The 25,161-nt window shown below is 29.4% G+C and overlaps 1 protein-coding gene across 4 annotated transcripts in view; it reads right to left on the bottom strand.

Annotated features, from left to right (window-relative positions):
- LRP1B (LDL receptor related protein 1B) overlaps positions 1-25,161 on the bottom strand; it is a 1,622,137-nt gene that overhangs the window by 197,671 nt on the left and 1,399,305 nt on the right. For all 4 annotated transcript variants that reach the window (XM_036236560.1, XM_036236558.1, XM_036236559.1 and 1 more), the window contains exons 56-60: positions 20,355-20,538; positions 15,654-15,739; positions 9,893-10,015; positions 7,649-7,830; positions 1,301-1,500 (exon numbers count right to left, since the gene is read on the bottom strand). In XM_036236560.1, the coding sequence (XP_036092453.1) occupies positions 1,301-1,500; positions 7,649-7,830; positions 9,893-10,015; positions 15,654-15,739; positions 20,355-20,538 (775 nt within the window). The remainder of the gene's footprint in view (positions 1-1,300; positions 1,501-7,648; positions 7,831-9,892; positions 10,016-15,653; positions 15,740-20,354; positions 20,539-25,161) is intronic.

Below are 25,161 nucleotides of genomic sequence, written 5' to 3'. Positions count from 1 at the left end.
AACCTCTAAAAATTCAGTTAGCATTTTTAGTTAGAAGGATGAATTTGTTTAAATAGCAACTGAGAGTAACTAACGCAACATTATAAAATGGTCTGACTTCAGTTACTCTTACTTTACTAATGAATTAATTCATTCTGTGGTACCATTCTTCTCTGTTCTCTGGACTCTATACATATGCAGGGAGGGCCTCAACAGATGATTAGATTATTGGTAATCTTCCTTGTCGCCTCTCTTCTCTCCCTCCACCAGGAGTTTTGTTCTAAGCTTATTCCAGAGAAGAAAACAATATGATAAGCTAAACTATACTTATATGTAAACTTTATTTGGGATCTTTCTGTGAAACTTGTACTTTCTGAGATATTTATAGATGAAAACACCTAATTAAAAAAATGACATTATGTCATTAAAAATCAATAAACATGTATTTCTCTTCTTCATTCAGGGAAAAATCAAATCCTTAAATAGCTACCTACACTTCAAATATTTTATGTTCATTTGACTTGTTTATTGTTTCTGTTATATCCATGTCATCTTCATCTAACCTCATTTTTCTTTACCATATTCTTCTCCATCATTATTCTTAATTTCTGCATCCTCAGCTATTTTTTCTCTGACTTCTCCCCATCTCTAATTCTAGTGTTAACTCCCTCATGTCCAAGGGCTACATTCATTTGTTTTATACTGAGATTTTAAATCTACTTAGTTATAAAATATAGAATAATAAAATATCTGTAGAATTTTATATTCATATTCAAATTATGATCATTCTTGAATGTTACACTAAGTTAAAAGTTGTTTTCCATGTTAAATTTTATTGCCACTGTTGATTAGATAATTATAAATTTAATCAAGTATGTAATATAATTAATAACTTTAAAATAATATTGCTTCACTGTCTTTAAAGAACTATACTTTTCCTTAGTGTTTTAAGAAAACTCGACCCTACCAGATTGTAATAATGACCTTATGTTTACAAGGAAATATCCTTCTGTTTAAAATCAGTTAGGATATATTTTTATATTAACTTATAAGATGTTGTTGATTTACTATAAAAACTGTTTAGAAAGTACAATTAGAGAAAACCTGGATAGTATCAAAATGATTGTTATGAATGATCATAAAAGTTCTGAATAAATATATTTAATTTCCTATTTACCAATGGTGTCATAAAGGAGTATGATAAGCAACCTTAAATTAAACATGTATTTGATGAAAATATATATAATGACTATAAATATTTTTCTAAATAAATAATTTATGCACTGGTAAATTACTGAATCATTTGTATTACTGGACCAACCTTTATGTCTATGAGATCCATCCATGTTGCTAAATTCAATGTGATTTTCATCAGCCCAGTAGAGTCTGTGGTTGACATAATCTATTGTTAGTGCCATAGGTCTAGAAATCTTGGTTTCTATGACAACACTCTGATTGGTTCCATCCATTCCAACACGGCCAATGTGAGGATACTCACAGCAGTCAATCCAATACAAATACCTAGGAAAGAAAATCAATAGCCATTTTGTTTAGGGACACTCAAGGAGTAAACATTACACAGACTTTCACTTGCTCAGCTTTCCAAAATTACTTTTTAGTATCTCTATAATTGTAGTTTCTAAGAAGCATACTTCAATGCAAACATTTCTTATGATATTTTTTGGTAACATATAGCATGCTTTTAAATATCCATATAATTTTAGACATATTTCTTTTAGCACACAAACTCACATATATATTTTTCATAAGTGTTAATAAATTATAAATGCACAAAACTAACAGATGTAAATCTTCAAAATGCATTTATAATATTAGATAAATAAAACTATATAGACTTCTTTTGGTTTGTTACATATGAAAAATTCAAAATTCATTACAGAAGAGTACATTATACTTGCTTGATTCTGCAATTGTCCGATGTTGTACTTTGTTGCAAATAATTAAAGCTGAAAAATGAGAACTTAAGTGAAAATGGCAGAAGGAGAGTTCTAAATTTCACCCATATAATATGCACCTGAGATAACTTCTGAAAATCTTAGCCTCAAATAATATCTATTCTGTAAGTTATAATCAAGAATAAACATATAAAAGAATGTCTGCTTGTAACCATGACAATAGGCTTTTGTTTTTCCTGAGGATGTCATTTATTGTTTAATATAATACATTATATTTCTTTTAAATAAATTAAAATAGAAGTCTGCTCAAAGCTTTTACTGTTTTTTTTTTTTCTTTCTGAATTTGGGGAATAAATTCAGGTATTTTCTCTCAGCTTCAATTATTACTGACTTGAAATTATAAAATCAATTCCTGATGTTCATTCCTTGTGTGTTTTTGCCTAAATATGGACATCTAGGTTTTAAAAACGGTAGAGAATATTTTTTTTATGTGACTGGTTAGTTTAATAAAATATTTGTCTCCCCACAGAAATCTAAAACTGAATTTTCATTCTTGGTATGCCTTTCACTTCCTTGCAACAAAACTTCCCTTATGACACTTTTCTTTGAAACATGCAGATTATTTACATACCAACTTCTTGGTGTGTGCATAAATGCAGGTACAATGTCCTTGTAGCTATAACCCTATGTGCCGGGTACATCCAATTGTCCATTTTTTATTCCCTTTAACAGCGAATTTAATAATCTCTGTGTTAGGTGCAAACAGTGATTAAACCATGGCCCTTTTACTAATGGAACTCATTTTCTTGATAAATAAATATTTACACCCATAATAGTCATACACCTGAAACTAACATTTCATATGTCAATTATACCTCAATAAAAATAAACAAGTAATTAAAAGATAAATGAAACAGTAATATAATGTTATGTGTTCAGTATGTGGTGTCTGCTTAGGCACAATTGGGGAATTTTTCACAGAAGTGATATTTTCTGCTGTGATTGAAAACATGGAAAGTTATTTCAATTGGAGAAAAAGCAGAGGGCATTTTAGGAAGAAAGTACAGCATAAGCCTAGATAAAGAAGCATAAAATGTGTCTTTTCTTAATTTATTTGCAACATCATTATACATATTGGCAAAAATTGATAAACTGAGTATATAAAGTATCCCCCAATATATTTGCATTAAAATATAGTTCAAATTCAAAATAGCATCTAGTATTGTTTTCTTATGGTACTACTATAAATAGACTACTAGAAAAAAAATGAAAATCTCCCTCAAAAATAAAACATATTGTTGTCTATCACCATACACCAAAATTAACTCAAAATGGATTAAGGACCTGAAACAATAAAATGCATAGAAGAAAACATAGGAACTAAATTCAAGGACCTTGAACTTAAAGAAGATTTTATGAATTTGACCTCAAAGGCAAGGGAAGTAGAAGCAAAAATAAATGACTGGGACTACATCAAACTAAAAAGCTTCTGCTCAGCAAAAGAAATCGTCAGCAAGGTAAAGAGACAACTATTTGAATAGGAAAATATATTTTCAAGCAATGCCTCCAACAAAGGCCTAATATCCACAATATACAAAGAATTCATACAACTCAATAACAACAAAAAAATAAATGATTCAATCAAAAATGAGCAAAGGACCTGAACAGACACTTCTCCTAAGAAAATACACAGATAGCCAACATACACTGCTGGTGGAACAGCAAACTGGTACCGCCTATATAGAAAACAGTATGGTGTTTCCTTAAAAAACTGAGAATTGATCTACCATATGATCTAGCAATCTCTCTACTGGCTATTTACCCCAAAGACTTGAAAACCCATATCTGAAAAGATATTAGCACACCGATGTTCATAGCAGCATTATTCACAGTGGCCAGGACATGGAAGCAACCAAAGTGTTCTCGATAGATGATTGGATAAAGAGGCTGTGGTACATATATACAATGGAATATTACTCAGGCATAAGAAAATATGGAATATTTCCATTTGTGACAACATGGATGGACCTCGAGATAATCATGCTAAGCTAAATAAACCAGACAGAAAATGTTGAAAATCACATGATATCACTTATATGTGTGATATAAACCTAAAAGCAGTAAGTGAACAGAACAAACAGAGACTCATGGACATAGATAATTCACTAGTGTTTACCAGAGAGTGAGGGGAGAGGAGGTTGATAGATGGGGTAAAATGGGTCAAATACATGGTGACATAAAATCTTTTACCTAAATGATCCTTAGGAAGTCACTTGGCCATTTTGAGGTTTATTTATTTTTATTTGTACTATAAGAATAATAGTAAAAATAGTCATCTTCCCCAAAGACTCTGAGTAAATATACAAGCATCTAAAGTAATAAAATTCAGAGATAGTTTTGTAATTCATAAAATGTTACAAAAGTGGTATTATCTTTATTATTATTATTATTATTATTATTATTATTATTATTATATGGGAAAACGCAATCCCAATGGATTTACAAACTGATCATATTCATGAGGGAAATTTTTTTTCTAGTTACCTGTTGGCCCAAGCGAGAAGCCTTGTAAGGTTTGTATTGTTGTCACTGTTGTTTTGTGTTTTGCTTTGATATATCCCTAGCTCTTTTTTCCTCTGTAAAGTGAATTGGTATCAAAGTTTCACAATTATATGTACTTAATTTATTTCAACCATATGAGTTCTTCCCAAGATGTCAAGCTCTTTTATGTGTCTTCGCTTTCCTAGAGTTTGTTCTTTTTGTCTAAAAGAGCTTCTGCTCTGAAGTGTATCTAATTATCTGGTTAATTCTATCTTCACCCATCTTATCTATGATCTCAGTTGAGATAGTAACATTTTCTGTTTTCTCTACTTAAATGTATTATTGCATTGTATTCTAATTATTTACTCATCTGACTACTCATGCGACAAAACAACTGGAGACAGGCACTGTGCCTTTTATCTTTATACTCCTACCTTGAATAGTGTCAGATATACACTTAATGATTAAAAAAAAATGAGTGAATAAGTGAATGAATAGATAAATTTATTTCTGTTAACTATGAATATCATCACATTAATGTCTATTATAATGATTTTTTGTTATTATGGTAACTGAATTGACATCTTAATCATCTAAAAAGATAAAATTATGCTCAGCACAGTTGTAACATTAATTATATTTTATATTCTATTTTAAAGTGTATATATAAATATATATATTCTGTATAAATAACTTACAAATATCAAATGTAAATGATTTTAATTACACAAAATTTATGATAAATTAGAGCATGAATTCCCAAACTAAACCAGATAACAAAATGGTTAGAATAATTGAACTTCAGTTGAATTTAAATATAACAGCCAGGAACATGATCTATCTACTTGTATCTTCTTACCACTTTTAGTAATCACCATATCCAAATTAATATTGTGATAATTGACATACTCTTAGCAAAAGATAGAAAGGACCACCACGCTACTTCCTAAATGTTTAGTGCTTCATTACATTAGTCTAATGATCTTTATCCTCCCTTAAATAAATCCTTGCCCTATTCTTCACTAAATATCAGGACAAAAAAAATCACACTTCTCAAGGAAAGAGAGGTCAGTAGTATTGGATTATTTAAAACATATGCAAATAACATTGTTAATCTGATGTAGAAAGATTCAACTGCATTATCATTAAATAATCTTACAATTTAAGTTGCCATTTTTGAAGCAGGGTTGCTCAATATTTGAGACAGTTATGGCATTTTCACCCGAAAGCTCATCTCATAAAAGCTAAAATACAGGTTTCTTCATTGTCTCACTCTGATGAACTAAGACAATAGCATGAATAAAAAGATGTTATTAAAATTTAACTGTTAGAATAGGTGGCTTTAATTGTATTATAAAAAGATTCAATTTTTATCTATTTATTTGCTTATAATATGGCATATCCATATTATAATCCAAATATTATTCAAAAATGAAGTCAAGAGAGTCATTATATCTACATATAATGTATATCTACACATTATATGTTCATATTATATCTACACATATGCTCACCATCAATAGTGAGCATATCTATAGCAATTTAATACTTCGCTGTTTTAACCAACACTTTTGATGGTTGTGTTTATGTTGATGATAACTTAAGGTTGCCTTTAGTCTATGGGTAATAACTATAAGCTGGCTGATATAAAATTTAAAGCTAGATTCAGCTGTGTTTATTAGGCTAGGATGCAGTTTTTTCTTTATGACTAGAAAATTGCATAACACTATTTTATCAACAGGTAATGTTTCTTTTGTTGAGAAAATGAAACATCTTGAATAATATAAAATGATAAGCTAATCCAGCTATTGACTTTGAAGAAAAGAACAATGGTTCGGACACAGTAAAATAAATATCTTCTGATAAAATACAAAGAAATTAAAATATTCACATTCTTATGAATGAATTATGATAACAAAATTTAGTACACCTGGCCATTATTTCTTGAAACTCATAGAGAAACAGATTCTCTTATGACTCTGTTTCAGTTAAAATAGAACTGACACTCTTTCAAAATTTCTGTTGTTATGGTAAAAAAACAAATAATAATTAAATGTAACAAAATGGTTACATAATTGTATAGTGAAAAGTTAAAACTTGCACATTACCTTGGAAACATAATAATACTTACAGTATAGTCTTCTTTATTAAGTACTTCTTTTACCCAAATTAATGTTTTAAATTAAGCTATAAAATATACTATAACATGATTACCCTGTCAGTTATGAACATAAAAAAAATAGTCAATATATTAGCAAGAAGGAAAAATTAATTATTGCATAAGTTATGATGAAAGCAGTGACCTAGTAAAACATATGTGAAAATAATTAAGACAGAAAATTTAGAGCACTACAATTATGGTAATAATTGGTACTACGAGTATGTCTTGTTTTAAAATATAAAATTTTTCTCTAAGCTTAGTATTTTAACAAGCATGTTGGGTAGGTTAAACTTGTACAGAAATCATATTAGAGTATGTAATCACGCTAAATTATAGTGCAAAAAAGAATGGAATGACATGTATTCTCTACCTACCAAAACAACATAATTGAAAGTAAATTATAATGGTGATAATCTACAGAACTTTAGCAAACATACACTAGACAGTTTTGACACCTTAAAGTGTGTTCATCCCTCTTTTGAAATCTCCGGCCTTCTGTCCTTGATCCTTAAAATGACTTGTTCTCCAGTCTCACAATAAAATGCAAATAAAACATAGCTTCAGTATAAATCTTTCTCGGTATCCCTACTGCGCAATTCCTTTTGAATGTATGAAAAATGTACCTTATTATTTATTATCCATGGATATTATGTGTGTCTCTTGCTCTAAAGTGGTACAGAAATTATATCATCCATATTTGTGAGTGCCGCATACACTGCAAAATGTGGTCCAAGAGTTTGCTATTCATCTGCTTTTCCTCCAAGATTTAAAGGTATTACAATTGAAAAAAGATTGTGTTTTATTCATTTCTACAATATGTCTATTGGTTAGTTAGAAAAAGTTTTGTTTAAAACTTTAAAATATACTCGTTGTAAAATTCCATCATTTAATTTTTTTTCCACATTTTTATTTTTGATTCCTTAGTAAAAATTTCTACACATTCACACTTTACATTGGTTTCCATGTTAAAACCTATGTCACAGGATTTACCATAGTAACTGTAATCCACTGTCTTAATTCTTAATTTAAGATTTTAAATGTTGTTACAAACCCAGCTTGAGGATCTAAAGACAGGTCCCTGGGAAACTTCAGCTTTTTGCTAACGAGTATAGTAGGGTATAAGCCATTGAGTTTGGATACTTCAATGATCCTCTTTTCTGTGTCAGACCAATAGAGGTTTTTTCCAATCCAATCAACAGCAAGTGCATTGGGGACAGCTGTGTTATGCACTACCTAACAAAATAAGAATTTTAAAAGTTAATAGTATAAATGCCTAGAGTAAGAATTGAATAATTTCTTCTTGATGTTTACAGAGATTTAGAATTCTATTTAAACATTAGAAATGAATTTAGGATAAACATAAAACATAGAATAATTTACCCTAACAAGAGTACTTACTTGTTTGTGAGAAATTACTTAATATGTAGTCAGGCCTCTAGAAATTACATTGGTTTAAGAATAAAACATTAAAATAAAAATTAAAAAGCTGTTGGACAGCTGCACAGTTATCAATCACATTTTCATTACGGTTTATATGTTCTCTTAAAATTTGGGGCAAAAATTCTATAACCCAACGATACACACTCACACACACACACACACACACACACACACACACACACACATATTGGTATACATCTTTAACAGGTTCTAGTGGAGATACCAGTAACATTCACCATTCTCCCAAATGCTCTTGCCCTATTTAAATGACTACAGGGACAGAAAACAAACGCGCGCGCGCGCACGCGCACATGCACGCATACACGCACGCACGCGCACACGTACACACACACACACACACACACACAGGATATACATTAGCTAAGTGTTTTAACCTAATCAAAGGGAAATAAAACTATTCTCAAACTATTGTCTTCAATTCTAACCTGTGAAATATCAAATATAATAAAGATATCAGCTTACGTACAAATATGATGTATATAAAATAATTCAAAATTCTTGATCTATAAGACTGCTATTTCTCAGTTATCATTTGCTTTGAGGGTTGTGTGAAAGAAGCAATTGAAACTTGAAAATACTAATGACATTTTGTAGTAACCTTTTCCCAAATGCCATAAATAGTAACGATATATTAAAAATGGACAATATAAACATTTTTTAGAATTAATATCAATCTACTGTATTGCATCTATGTCATTTTTTTCTACTTTCTCCAAATTCCAAATATGGAAACTTGTAATGTCTGACAACTTTAATGAGAATTAGTGAATTATTAATCCCGCAAAAGAAAAAATTATTTTGTAACCCTATGTTGTGACATAATTTAAAGTAGTAGTGAGATAGTTTTGGCAAAACATTTGAGAATTAATGTTTTTTAAAAATGTTAAAACATCTTCAAAAATATAAAAATAACTAAAAGTTTTAAATATTTTATAAAAAATATATAATCAAGTTTAATTCGACCTCATGGTTTTTATATAAATCATCAAATAAATAATAAAATAAAAAATCATATGCTTCTTTGTTCTATATTATATACTAATATTTCATTGTATATACTATAACTAAAAACAGTTGTTATGAATCACCAGAACTCTGCCTGCTGGTAGTTTTGGAATTATGTGTACAGATTTCAAGGCTTAATTAATTTTCCAAATTGATTACTTTCACCAAAAATTCTGTATGATATAATGACTAAAAAAGTTAAATTAATGCATTTTATTTACTTGAATTTAAATTTCTTTATAGTAAATTTTATTGTATATGTACAGCACAAATAATTTTATTTTAAAAGTTGAGATAACATAGAATTGATGCCAAGTATCTGATATCTAGAATGTGACATGTATTTATGATGCTACCTAATCAGAACATTAATGATTTTACACAAATGCATTCAATTATTTTCATCTATAGTAGGTTAATTTTAATAGTTGTGCAATTTCAATCTACAATTGAATAATTTATTTAAATTACAAATTCGTAGACTCAACTTATTACTTTATATAAGTCAATACAATTGAATCTGAAGCACTAATCATTCAAGCCAAAAGCATCTATTACATTTTCTAGGGTTGTGAATAAGGGCCCAAATTTTATTTACTTAATATGATTTTTATCTTATTGAAAATAATAGTGTTATGATGAAACACAAGAATAAAAAAGCCTCCTATTTCATATTTAAAGTATGTTAACTTACATTATAAAAATGTGAAATTCAAACCAACCTAATACATTCTATAAGTTGTATCATTACCATCAAATAACGTTTTTTATTTAATTGAACCACACCAATAAAATATCCAATAATCTCATTATTGCAATATGTAATTACCTTAATATCACTTCCATTTAAACACATTCTATTTATGCGGCTGCCATTGGGTCGGTTGGAATCAATCCAGTAGATGAATTCTTCTCTGTAATCAAAGTCTATAGCAATAACATTGTTTAATCCCTAAAAATAATAAAAAAGTAATGGGTTTGACTAATAGTTAATAGAAATTATTTTTAAACGTTTGTTTGTAAGAATCACTATCTCCCTTTGTACCTAAATATTTATAGTTAGTACAAGAATAGCATTTGTAATCAGTTATTTTTAAAAACATCGTAATTTACATTTTCTCTATACCATACACTTAAGATGTTGCACAATTTATTTAAAAATATTTTCCAAGTAGGGCACAACAACTTTAGAATGTTTATAAGTAATGGCTTAAGTAAGTATCCAGCAAGAAAAAAACAAAACAATAAAATTATTTCATTTGTGGAGATACAGTGAAAGACTGGTTCTTTAGGTTAATATTAAGTATAAATTTTATGCCATTATTATTTGTTCTTTAAAGTAACCAGAAAAGAGCATACACCTCAATTAGAAAAATAGAAGACCCCTGAATATTTACAATGAGCCCTGGACAGTCATCTGATTAAAGTCAATAAAGAAGGTTTAGAAATTTTAATCTCTCCAAAAGCTTTTGTCTCAACTACATAAATGAATTTCTTTTTTTTTTTCTTTTCTTTATTTTCTCTCTTTTTTTTCTTTTTATGTTTCGCATAGCCTCTTAGGCAATACAGTGCCATATTAGAATTTAAAAGTTATAGCTGTAGGTATTTAACCAACAAGTTAACATCTTTTTATTCCACATGGTGGACATTGAGAACAAGCCTCACTTCATACTCATGGTTATATATCTTTTATCATAACAAAACTGAACAGGAATTCAGCTGGTGGGTTTCTCAATTCTATAGCCCTTTGATTTAGCAGTTCTCCAGTTTGACTGATTTTGTTTGAGCACTGTACATCTGGGAATTTAAATGATTGCTTAGGGGTTAGTATAATTCTGATCTATTGTTAGGGCTTGTGGATTTACTTCCCCAAAGGATTAACAAAACTTGCATCAGAATTTCAATTATGTTAGCTTATTTTAAGGTTGGAATAGTTTATTAAAATATAAACTCTTATAAATTAAAAAGTAATTGATACTATAGACACTTTGCAAAGCCTCAGGAGATCGTCGCAATAGCTTTATATTTGATATAAGATTGCTTACATCATTATTCATCTTAAAATTTTAGCTAACTCACAAATTATTTTAGTAGTTATTTAATAACTATAAGTAGCTATTTATAGTCCTATAGGTAAGGATTAGCATCTTCAGGGAGATAGGGTTTTTATTTGCTTTGGTTTGGTTTTGCAGAAGAGGGAAAGGATGATGATATTTCCTACATTTAAGTTAAGTTTCCCTGTATTCTCAAAATTTAGAATTTAATATTAATGATAATACTGCATTAGATTTATATAGTTCTTTATAAGAATCAGGCCAAGGCTAAATTATTATCATTCAGATTTTATTTCTTTCCAACTTAAGGATAGCTTATGTATAGAAGTGACTCAGAGGAGGTTGTGTCAAATACTGACTTTTTCCCCCTTCTCTCAGCAGGGCTAACTTCTAGTAGTGATGGTTTTATAATTATAGATTCAAATCTTATGCTTGTATTTGGCTTAACAGGAGACATCTCTTTTTTATCAGCTCCAGATTATAAAGTTAATGTGAAATACATGTCATTAGTGATAAAAAGAAAACACAAAATAAACATGACTATAAATTCCTCATCATGCTCAGATGAATCAATGCAAGCATAGTTCTTACTGATGACATCGCTAATCAAGAATAATGACTATAAATGCTAAAAAAAAAAGACTGATATTTAGTCACAGATTCCAAAGTTTCACTAAATACTCATTCACAAGCTAAAAACTGGAGACTCCTTAACTAAATATAGTAAATATATATATATCTAGGAAGTTGCCTATGCAAAATCAATTGAAATTCTGAAATACATATTAAACATATTTGAAGTTTTATAAAAGGTTTACTAAATTCATTTCAATAGTAGTCTATAATATTCTTTATATTCAAATTCTTTTTTTCACCAGATAAATAAGGTAAATAGGTTAAATTTCTGTGATGGGTCAGCAATTCAGATGAAGTAGCATAAACTAAAGATATATAGAGAAAAGATAGAGAGAAACTTGCCTCTAGTTTTAGCAAAGATTTACCCACAATTCCTAGTCTCAGTATAATTATTCTATTCCTTTACAATAATCAATTTATATAATAAAAATATAATTTCAAGTTTAGCAAAACAACTATAATAAATCAAAGCTGTAAACACAGAGAAATTGAAGCTCTGAATTCTGACATATCTATCTAGCCAAACTGGTCATTTCACTACTGCCTACTCTTCATTCCCACAGAAAATAATGCAATGCTCTCTTTTTAGAATCACATGAAAAGAACATTAAAACATCTATGGGCATGGTCAAAATTATGCAAAAAACTAGAGTCATCCCAGTGGTTTCAGAGCTGAAAATTGGTTACATAAAAATCCTATTTTTTTTTTCATTTCTGTAGCTGAAAATTTGTACCCTTTGGTTCAAGATGTTAGGAAATTGCATTTTGTTTCTCCGTCCAATTTTACTGATATAAATGCCACTGTTAGAATTGAATTGGATAACATATTGGAAAGCTATTCGATTAATTTTCATTTCTAAAATCCAGGTTATTAAGGTACATTTTTTAAATGTGACATATAAATTTGTTATAGTTGGTCTAGCTATAACTACATATTACACTAGATAGGGTAAAAAAATCTACCAGTTGTTATAATTTTATGCTATAAAATTTCTTGAGATTGTTACTGATAATGACAGAGAATGAAACTCAAGATATCAGGGTTAATCATTCTTCCTAAATAACTTGCACAAAATATTCCTAAATAATTAAGGCAAAAGTGTTGTTATCTTTCACTTATTTTGACTAAGAGAAAATGTGGAGATATAATTTCTTTTGTTTTCTACCTCATTCTGTATATGCAGACAAAATCTCTGAGGGGGAAAAAAAAATGCTTTTCTACTACCTAGAACTTCTTGAAAATGTTTATAATGTTAATGATAAAGTTGCGGTTAAGAATATGATCCCTGACAGAAATGATATATTTCAAATAGACCACAGTCAAAACTGGATATAAGGCTTATCTTTAGTTTTTCAGGTCTCTATTTTCTTACTCAGTGGTCATCATTAATAAATGCTTCCCAAAAGCACACGTGTTCAGAGTCCTCATGAGCTTCCTCATCTTTCTGACTCCCTCTGTATTTTCATAAACACTATTCTAAAAAAAGAAAAAAAAAGAGAGAGAAAAAAAAAACTATCTGAAATTAGTGAGTTTCACTAATATTGCTTAGGTATTGGTTATTGGCAATAGTCTAAAATTATATCACCAGGGAAAAAGTGCTATCTTAAAGTGTGCATTAAAGTCATTTGGTTACATGAAATGGACTTAAATGACGCACAGAGGAGAAAGTCATTTTGCCCCATTAAGAACAATCTCTGATAACATATTCGCTAGGAAAGACAACAAAAGCGATATCAACAGAAATGTCCTGAGCCACAAGATTGGAAAATGAAGCAAGGAGCTGCCATTATAGCTCTGTTATATTTCTTTTGTGAAATTTGTAAATAATGTTGCTATATTAGCTACATTTGTGGTTCAGCTGAGCTTGTAAATAGAGTATTCTAAAAAGAGAACTTTTTCCCTTTAAGATAGTACAATCTAAAGGAAGAAATGCTAATAAATGAATAAATAAATCAGTTAATTAAAGCAAATAAACTATATAGTATAGAGAAAATAAGCATGTCTCTTTGTTTGGAGACCATACAAAGAAATCAATGGCTGGCATATTTAACTTAAAAGGTATAAGTTATGAAGATCTACTCTAAGAGAAAGTAATAATTTCCAATATTTTGTAACTTGCTATATGCTTAAAATTAGACTGCACAGAAAAAATAAATTAAGTTAAATAATGTAGAAAATCATTTGGACAACAAAACCTTTTCTGATTTAAAGCAGTTAAATATACTTAAACTTTCTTGCTAGGGATATTCATCTCTTAAAGTGATAGTTGTCAAATTTGTATATTTTTAATAGATTTATTTTTAGTTTTTATAAACTACATGAGAATATTTTATATTTTACTTAACCTCCTCAGAGAGAAAGAGGCAATATGAATCAGTGGATACTAGTGGCAACTCCAAACTCAAGAGCAAGAGACTAAACCTCACATTCATGAATAAGGTAGGTATTTATATGATAACCACATGGAAAGTTTGAGGATTGATTTGGAGAGCATGGGCTCTATGTCAAAGTGGCAGCTGCTACACAGTTTGGATTGCAGCTAGTCAGGGATGTGAGCCCAGCACTGCTACACCTTCGTATATTTTATGAGTAGCTAGAAATTTTCAAATGTGAAAATTTTATTTTTAATCTCTGACTTAGAGGAAAGCTGGAAAATCCAACTCTGTCAGCAAGAGTCAATATCATATTTGTAAAGAAAATTTGCACTTATGATAAGATTAAATTCTTTTTTTTTTTTTTTAATGCCTACAGTACCTGGTATTCCTAGGTGGTCTCCCATCGAGACTAAATTCATAAGCAAAATGAATGAAATTCTAATGATAGAAAGTTCTAATGAGTAGAGAAATCCATTAGTGGGGTGGTAAAAATCATTTTAATTAAGTATTCTTTATGTTATTGAAAAATTACCACACGAATGGGTTTCTTTGCCTATGCCTTTAGCAGCTATAAATATACTATAAGAATAAGAAATATTCTTACTTTTGGTATACTTATTCTAGACAGTAATTTCACATATTTCTGTCACTATTGTACAGCTTGGGGTAAAGAAAAATTTGTAGCAGAAAGATACAAATTAATCTTTCCAAAGAAGCTATTTCTCTTGACAACTAAAGATGTGCTATAACTGTCTGTGGTTTCTCTAGTCCATGTAGTAGTCACTTCAGTTTTAATCATTTGATTTTATGCCATTTCCACTGTAGACTGGGAAAGTTAAAAAAAAAAACTGTTGAGGTGAGCAATTCACAGCTTTCTATCTTGTCATAAAAACGTAAGTTATACCTAAACATCTCAAATACCAAATATATATAAACTCTGACAATAAGACTCAAATATCAAAACAGAAGTCAAGATTCTCTTGGATTTTGAGATAGCTTGAGAGACAAAGAGGGTAAGATTGAAAATAGGTGCCTCACGATCTTTTAACCACGACTGGGTTACAATCACACTTTTGCTTCCTTGCTAATTCCAATTTTTAAAGGCTAGGAATCATCAATCTCTTTTACTTCCTAGTCTATAAGCAGAAACTTTAAATTCACCAAAAGGAATTTATTTTTAAATCCCAAGAGGGGAAAAAACGAATCTGGGTAAGGCATGAAATGATTAAAAAGAGAATTTTAGACTTTCTCTAATTTAGCTATCCTTGAGATAGTTTTTTTTTTTTCTTTACATTAGTTGTACCTGTATCTTTTACTTTCTTTGATTTGGTGTGATGTCACAAATTTAGAGTATCACCAGGACAATTCAAACAAAACAAAATTTATGATAATCTATATATATATACATGCACATATCCATGAATAGTGTTTTGTGGATTCTAATTGTGAGATATTCCTACTGCTTTAATGCATATCTTCTGTACTCAGAATGAATACTATAAAATCATCATGGGAATGTCATACCTGTTTTAAAAGTGTGTAGTTGGAGCCATCAGTACTAATTTTCCTTATCTCATGATGATCAGCAAGAATTAGAAACGGTTCTTCATCTAAATACCAAGACAAAAAAAATAATATTAGGTTTTTTGTATGTATGTCTTTCAGTTTAGTTTCAATATCAATATAAATTCAAATGCAGAGCTCTCTAGTAGTTTAATGTTTAAAAAGTTTATACTGAGTACTTCAGTTGATAATAAGATGAAAAGACAACAGATACCAGACAGTACAAAAAGTCAAGATAATTCTAAAAGTAAATTCTCTCTTTCCATCAGTTTTCTTGAATATTAACTTCTCTGTTATTTTAAATTAGTAGAAGTACTCGCTGTTATAATATATTTTTTAGAATATTTTTTTAAAAGGGATAAGCTACTCTTATCTTACAAACCTACATTATAGCTAAATAGTCATACAGTCCAATTTTTCTTTTCTCGATAATGAAATAATTATGGTCTCAAAATAACTGGTGAAAACCAATGGTACCATTGCTTACACGTACTTTTTTCACCTCCCTAGGAACTTTTAAATAATTTCTGAAGTATAGGATCTGTAATCTTTGTTTATTAATTTTAACTTTACTCATACGTCTGTTTTTTAATACTCTTTATTTCCTTATTGTTTGTTCAATATGTGTTACTATCTCATATCTCTAGAATCTAGGAAAAATAAGAATCTGACCATGCTCCACATATATGAAGATCCTCTAAACCTTTAGATAGTTTCACTCATCAGGACTTATTTGAACATAAATGGATTCTTTAATAAAAGATATTTAGAAAGTTTTATATAGTATATTTATTCAACTATGAATAATTTCTATAGCATATTATTCAACTATGAATAATTTAAGGTCAATTTGACCACATCCTTGATTGTTATAATCCTAGATCAATTCAATAAAAATTTTGGTCAAATTCTTTCTAAACATCTTTGTTTCTAAGATGTATTCATATACTTAGTTGCCAGGTAAGAAAATTTAATGTTAACATAAATTAGAAAAAAAATGAAAAAAATAGTTATTTTATGTTATTTAATGTAAATTTTATTGCAAATCATTTATAATTATAGAGTTTTCATTTGTTTAACTTATGTTTAAAATTATTACTTTTTTCCTCTTATCATTTAGTTCCATAGTAAATATATAATACATAGGGTAATATGTTTTAGCACACTTTATGTCAGGGATTAAAAACATGTGTCACACATGCTGGACATCCCTTTCCATAACTGGTGGAAGTAATTTTAATTAATCATTCCAGTCTTTCTGTGAAGGCTAAATGGAGACTCAATCCTAGTCAACAAAGTTAGCTCTCATTGAAGATGCCTTGCCATTCCTATATCCCAAATATAGTTCTACATTTGTAAACATAAAATTAATCAGTCTTGTTCTACCTCAATAGTTAAACAATTTGTTTCTTCACAATTTAAATGCAAGATTTTAAACCATAAAATTCTTAGAAGAAAACATAGGAAAAAGGTTTCTTGGTAAAGCTCTTGGTAACAATATTTTAGAGTATGACATAAAAAGCACAAGCAACAAAGAAAAAAAAATAAATACATGAGATTATATGAAACTAAAAACAATTGATATAATTAAAAGGCAACCTATGAAAAGGAAAAAAAACAGTTGCAAATCATGTCTGATATGAGGTTAATATCCAAAATATATAAAGAACTGGTAAAACTAAATTACAAAAAAAAAAAAATTGTAAAAAAAGTCAGAGGAAATGAATAGACATTTTTCAAAAAAAACATACAAATGACCAACAGGTATATGAAAATATGCTCAAGAGCTCTGATCATTAGAAAAATGCAAATCCAAACCACAATGCTAAAATCACTATCATCAAAAAGGCCAGAGATAACTCTTGGCAAGTATGTGGAAAAAAGAGAACCCTGTGTTTATTGGTAGGAATGTATATGGTGCAGCCGGTATGAAAACAATACGGAGGTTCCTAAAAAAGTTAAAAATAGAACTACCATATGATCCAGCAATCTTGCTTTTTGGTATATGTCCAAAAAAAATTAAAACCAGGGTATCAAAGCTGTATCTGCACCCTAACAGTTATTGTGGCATTATTCACAAGAGTAAATATAAGGAAACAACCTACATGTTAATGAATGAATGGCTAACAAAGATGTGATTATATATACATACACATACATACATACATACACACATACACATACACACACAGAGATGTGGTATATACACACACAAAATGGGATATTATTCATCCATAAGAACAAAATCCTGATATTTTGTGCAACACAGGTGGTCCCTGAGGACATGATGCTAAATGAAGTCAGATAGAGAAAGACAAATACTCTATGATATCACTTATACATGGAATCTAGAAGAAGGAGGAGGAGGAGGAGAAGAGAAGGAGAAGGAGAAGGAGAAGGAGAAGGAGAAGGAGAAGGAGAAGGAGAAGGAGAAGGAGAAGGAGAAGGAGAAGGAGAAGGAGAAGGAGAAGGAGAAGGAGAAGGAGAAGGAGAAGGAGCAGGAGAAGGAGAAGGAGAAGGAGAAGGGAACATTAACTTGTAGAAGCAGAGAGTAGAACGGTGGTTACCAGGGTCTGAGGGGTGGGGGAAAATGGGAGATGTTGATTAAAAAATATAAACTTCCAGTTAGAAGATACATAAGTTCTGGGGGTCCAATACATAGCATTGGATTATAGAAAACAATACTGTACTATACACTTGAAAGTTACTGAGAGTAGATCTTAAATGTTCTCACCATAAAAAAGAAATGATAATTATGTGAAGTGATGGAGGTCTTAGCTAAATCTATGATGGTAATCATATGGAAATATGTAAGTGTATTAAATCCAAACATCATAAACAATGTTTTATATTGTGTAACTTAAAGTTACACAATGTTATTAGTTAATTATATCCCAATAAATTTGGGGGAAATCTAACTTCACTTTAGCAAAATATTTATGCTTCAGGAACACTTACTTTTTTTATATCGAAACTACTATTTGGTTCTAATTGATGGTGTTAATGAAAAACAACAGTATGGATATATGATACAATAAGACCAAAATTGTAACCATTAGCATTCATCTCCTTTACACGCTCTTTTATGAAAAGTTTATACTAATGGAAACTGACTGGTTTTGAGATTTCTAACTCTTCTTATTCTATGTATCTAAATGCATAATGTAGTAACTTGTAAAGTTACTAGTAACAGTAAGATGGCCAAAAGCAGTTTGGTTGGCAAATAAAACAATTCCATATAATATACAAATGACTCAGGAATGAATATTTCAAAAATAAAAGAAAGTAAAATAAAAATTGAAAGAGGATTTTTTTCACTATAATGTACAAAATTTTAATCAGTTAAAAAACTAATTTTTAAATTCTTATACCTTGTTATTTGTTTTATGAAAGTAGGTGAGAATACATCATTTTAAATGTTGTCACCAATATGCATATATATATGCATACACACATACATATGTATATGTATGTACACACATGTATATGTATGTATATATATACACACATATGTATGTGTGCGTGTGTGTGTGTGTGTATATATATATATACACACACACACAACTGGCAATGCTATTTTATTCATTATATTCAAAAGCAAAGTAAGAGTTATGAAGACAGCTTATGTACCACTTTTTGTCCATTTTAACAGTTATTATTATATATTTCTTTGTTTCATTTTAACATGTGTGATAATGTCCCCTAATACATACAATATTTTTTGTTATGAGCCATGTCTTATTGAATTTTCTAATTTCCAAATACACTATTTGAAACAAATAGAATTTTAATAATATTTAATAAATTAATTGGAATAATTTAAATAATCGTATAATAGCTGATTTATTGTTTGTCGGGAGCCGTTTTGAGGAAAACAAGACTGTTTGTTAAGCAGGATGTTTTTGCGAAGTTGGCCAGCTATGCAGTCCGCTGACTCAGGAGGAAGTGCACCTGGTGTGGAGGCAGGAAACGGAATGTTTTTTGAATAGCTACAGAGTTTGCGTGATTAGTTGTTATTTAGAGGTGTTTTGCTGCTTACGCACTCAGTAGGGTATAAGTATGCGTTGCAAAATAAACTCAGGGCTGCTGCAGTATTGACTGTGAGCTCTCCCGAATCTATCTCTTGTCTCTGTGTTTTCTTTAATCCTCACTCCCCATCATGGGTGCTGTTTGACCTAGGCCGGCAGGCTCTGGCAATTGCTGTCTTCATTATTATTGTTATTATTATTGACCTGTTGTTCTCCTTGGCATGAATATATGAGTGTGTGTGATGTAGGTGAGAACGAAAAACTATTAGAACACTGTTACAATAGACTCTTTAATAGTCTAGGCCAAACATCCTCCTAAGAACCTATGATTCAGCAGGAAGCATGCTAGAGATCTTTTTACTTGTGAGAATTCTCAAGATCTAAAAAAAAAAAAAAAAAAAAAAAAATCAAAACACTTAATAATTCATAATTGGTAATGCAAAATTATTACAAACAGAGCAGCTTGTGGACAGTACACAAAATCACAGTGACAGAACCCCATATCAAGGTAAGTGAGGAAGAACTTTCATTTCTGAAAAATAGCAAGGAGGAATGAATTCAATAAAATGTCTATAAAATTCAGAATCCATATGTGTAATTGAGGTTGAATCAATGGACAAGTTCAACTCAATACCTGAAAGTGATTTGCAGCCATTTGGATTATCAGGTTGTATTTCATATCCATCTATACAGAGGCACTTGTAGGTCCCATATGTATTGATGCATTGCTGGCTACACGGAAAGCCTGAAGAGCATTCATCAATGTCTACACATGTTTTACCATCATTCTTCAGTTGGAATCCAGGCCAGCATTTGCACTGGAGAATAAAAAGAAAGCAATAATCTATTTGTATCACTGTCTTTTTCTATTGGATATCTCTTTAGCATGATTCAAGCAAGAAAATTACTGAAGCATAGATAATGGTAAGTCTTTCTGTCACCCAGTGAAAATCTCTAATAATTACAAATATTAAGTAAAGTTAAAAAAACATTCTGTCGATTAACTTCATTTGATTATCTGAGGTTAGGAAGATTACAAAAGTTAGCTGATACCACCAAAGCTATGTGACTAGAGAAAACAGAACTAAACTGTCATCTTTTGTTGTTTTTATTTCACTACATTGTCTTTTTAGAAGACTTTAACAATGACGAGAATAAAACCTTATGTGGAGCTTTGAAAATTGCTAACATTGTTATGTTATTTCACTACAGAATTTCAGAAATCTATGATGTAGTGATTATTATCTTTAGTTAACTGATGAGACAACTAGAGGGACAAAAGTAAAGTTGCCTAGATTAAGCCAGTAGGAGACTTGAGGCTGTCTATAATTTTTAAAACACAAGAAGGTTCAATTACTATTTATTGATTGAGTTCGATTCCATAACCAGACGTGTTGATGTTGTCTAAAGAAATAATAATATTAATACAGTTTTCTCACCATTATTAAATCAATTTGTATCATTAAATCCTTTCTTCAGTATCTCTATCATGTTCTGTATAGCTCTTTGATGATGATAAGGCATGTTAATTTTGAGTACAGTATCATGCCATATATGTCTCTAAATTCCTGAAAATAATAAGGTGGTTGATCATTGTCTTTGAATTCTATATTCAGTCCCTGTCAAGTAGCATATGAGAACTATAATTATACAAAATAAATCTGTAATTGGCCAGATGATTATGATCATATTAACCTTTACCATGACTCTTTAGTGGTCTTTGAATAAATCAACTAGTGAATTTAAGAGTCAGTCATGGCACAAACTTTATGATCTAGGTAATTTCTTTGAAGATAATAGTGATGGCAGAGCTTTTTATTTATTGGGAACTATATGAAAGAGACATATATCCATATTATTAGTTATCCAACAATTAACTGAGTGGCAGAATTATTATTTTTTTTAAGTAGGAAAAGGCATTCATTATTCAAAAAAGAAGTAACACCAACTTCATCTGGAACTGTTCAAAAGATACTTTTTCTTAAGTACTTTTATAAGAAATAAATCCTTTTAAGTTCTTAGCACTTTCTTCTTTAACAAATTTCACCAATATTTACCTAATAATCCTCAGCAATTATAATTAAAAAAAAATCTCTAGAGCCCACTAACAAGCCAGAAAATCAAAATAAAAGCCATTGCTTTATTTCTCAAATTCTCATCATATCTTAGTCTGTGACAACATTATTTTCCTTAAGGAGACTCTTCTTACTACTTGATTTGGAAAGTCAGGGGAATTGATGCCATACTATGGCAAAAGAAAATGAGATGCTTAATGTTATCGAAGTATACTTATAAAAATGGGTAAGCTGGTAAGATCGGTCATATTTTACTATAATTTTCAAAAATAAATAATTTAAAAAAGAAAATAATAAACTGACAATATACAAGATGATGTCACTGAAGACTGGAAAGTAGATATGTGATCATGTGGTCAGAAATTCAGAAGACCCATAGTCAGACACAGGGTGGTGCTGAATTCAAGGTATACTTTAGAATAAGTGAAAGGAACTTTCATAAAATACATTGAATTCTTCTAAAAGATGATTATAAAAAAATATTAAACAGCGTCCCAATTCGAATGAGATTTCTGAAAATCACTTTGGTTAATGTCAGGCTTACAGAATTACTATATCAAATAGATGGCTTAGATAGAAACATATTTATGGAATTTTAATTTCTTAAAGGTAAAATTGGTAAATACTACTGAATGTAATATACATTCCTATAAACCAAAGAACTTTAGATGTTTAAAGTTTACAGTAAGTTTTTTAAAAATTGTTTATTAAATAAGATTTTGTTTATTAAATAATTTTCTTCCAAATCCATAACCTTGCTTTAACAAAAACATTTTTGCTCCAAAATAATCAATAAACATCTCTGGGAAATTTTTTTAGATTAACTTTCATAAGTTAAATAAAATAACATAATAATTATTTGCATTTTCAAAAATAAAAGATGAGTAATTCATCTAAATTTTACAGAAAATAGTTTAAAAAATCTAATCTCTCACCTTCATGTAAGAAGACAATTTTTATGAAAGTGAGATTTATGCATATTGAGTGTCATTTTAATTTTCTTCATCATCAAACACTATTTGAAATTTTCCTGATTTGTGTTAATTTTCAAATAGAATCATATAAGCTATGGAAAGAAACATAGTTACTCAAACTTTTTCTACTACTTTCAGGATTTTTTTTTTTTTTTGCAGCTTTTAAAGTGATATTTGGGAAAAAATTTTTTAAAAATAAAGTGATATTTGGCAAACAGTATTTAATTTCTATTGTATACATTAAACATTACCTGTCTTCCAGAAGTATATTTATTTTTACATGGTAAATTGTCTTTCCCATCAAAATAAGATTTTTGCTTTAGTAATATTAGTATTTTCATTTGAATAGATACTTTGCATTTGTTTTACAGTAAATGTTAAAGTTGTTCACAGCCTATATTTTGGTCTAAATTTTGCTTTCATAAGCAATTTTCAGTTTGTTGCAGAATATAGAGAATTTCTTGACATGTTCTGCTGATATTGTAATGAGAAATAAGTCGTTGGATAGTTTTTCCCATTCCCTGGCAAAGAAAAACCCATCAGCTGACATTTTTTTTTCCCACCAAATAGATAAACATTTTATTGTACATAAGGCATTTTACTCGATTTTGTGTGTATTTATATGCTTTGAACTTTTGCTTAAAACTATTTATGATTCTAATCTTACCTACTTGAATTTTTATAATGATCTCTTTCCTCCAATAGTGTTTTATTTTTTCAGTAGTTTTAATATATGTATATGCTCAGGGACATTATTTAAAAAAAATAAATTTTTAAGAATTAAATAATTTGTTTATTTTAAGTAGAAATCTCACTTTATTCTATGACCCCTTTTAGAAAAGTCAAAGCAAAAATACTGTTATCTTAAAGGTATCAACAAATAAATATTACTGTGGAAGGAGTCTTAGAAAGTAATTAAAATAGTATGATTTAACATGTTTTTCTGGGTGGAATCTACTTCTACCAAAAATTGTTTTCCAAATATGGTATTTCTGAGCATAAAGTAATCCTTATATGTAAGAATTTAAAAATATTAAACCTAATTTTGAATGTTATGTTGAAGGTGATTATTTGATACTTTATAACTTTTATATTTTACCACCAGGATTGTTATGACAGAGCTTAAATATACACAGGATACACACAAATAGATCTACTTTGGAATTTAAGTTTTAGATAGATATAGATATATATTCTATGATATATAGATATATAGATTTATATATATAGTATATAGATTTATAGAATATAGGTATTATATAGCAGAAATAATTATTTATTACCTATATCTTAAATTTTTGACTAGTTATTGTAATAATTCTAAGACGTATTACATGATTTTTCAGGAAACATTTCTATATTGATTATATATAAGGCATCCAATAATATTTTTTCTGCTTCATTGGATTTGAAAATATTTACTGGTGAAATTAATTATTTGATACATACTTATCTCATTGAGAGCTATCTCGACTCTTTGCCTTGTTTCCTTTTACCTATAGTATAGTGTTTGTGAGTGAGTGTATGTGTGTTTTAAGTCTGTAACCTTAATAAATTCTTAATGCAACATTGAATCTAAAGACTTTTTTTAATAAATGTAGTTTTCTTGATATTTCACTTTTTATCTTATTTCTACAGAGGGAAAATAACTACTGTGGTTTTAGGTTATATCTCTACATAGTAAAATTCTGATCAATGCAGTTAAATTCATCAAAATACCAGAAATTAAGAAATTAAAAATGGCAAGGTGGTTGTTTGGCTGAATTTCCCACTAGATTGAAATAAATTATTAAGGAATGTCAAAGCTTACAGGAAGAGTGGCCCAACATCTTTAAGTATACATTTTTTTTCTCTCTAGGATTCATCAAAGAAAGATATTTAGTCCCAGCTGAAACACTTTTACTGGTGAGAAGTAAGACATCTCATTCCAACATAGAGTTCTAATCTTATAATAGTCATCCTTATATTAAATAGAATCTTCTTTATATTGACTAGAACCAGCTCCTCATTTCAACTGTTGAAACAATCAGACCAGGTATGTACCCTATTCCAGTATTTCATATATTTGAAGACAGCTATAAAGCCATCTTTGTTTCAGGCAGAACTTCCAAAGGTGTGTGTTCTAGACCTATAGTGCTTTTGGACATACAAATTTGTATACACTACAATTTGTCAAGGTTCCTCTTAAAGTGTCATGTTCATAAATGTGCATAATACCCCAGGTGCATTCTAATCAGTGCAACACTCAGTAGAATTTATGTTCTGTAATGATCCTAACTGGTGACTGCTTCTGTGTTTTATAGAAGTTATGCCCTATTGTGATCCGTATAGAGTTGTTGTTCAATTAAAAACAACAATTTTCAAATCCACAGTTATTCAATATAACATGGGA

Source organism: Rousettus aegyptiacus, unplaced genomic scaffold, assembly GCF_014176215.1.
Source record: "Rousettus aegyptiacus isolate mRouAeg1 unplaced genomic scaffold, mRouAeg1.p scaffold_m13_p_2, whole genome shotgun sequence".
Taxonomy (NCBI): domain Eukaryota; kingdom Metazoa; phylum Chordata; class Mammalia; order Chiroptera; family Pteropodidae; genus Rousettus; species Rousettus aegyptiacus.
Note: the sequence above shows the minus strand (reverse complement) of the source record. Positions and strands in the feature narration are given on the sequence as shown.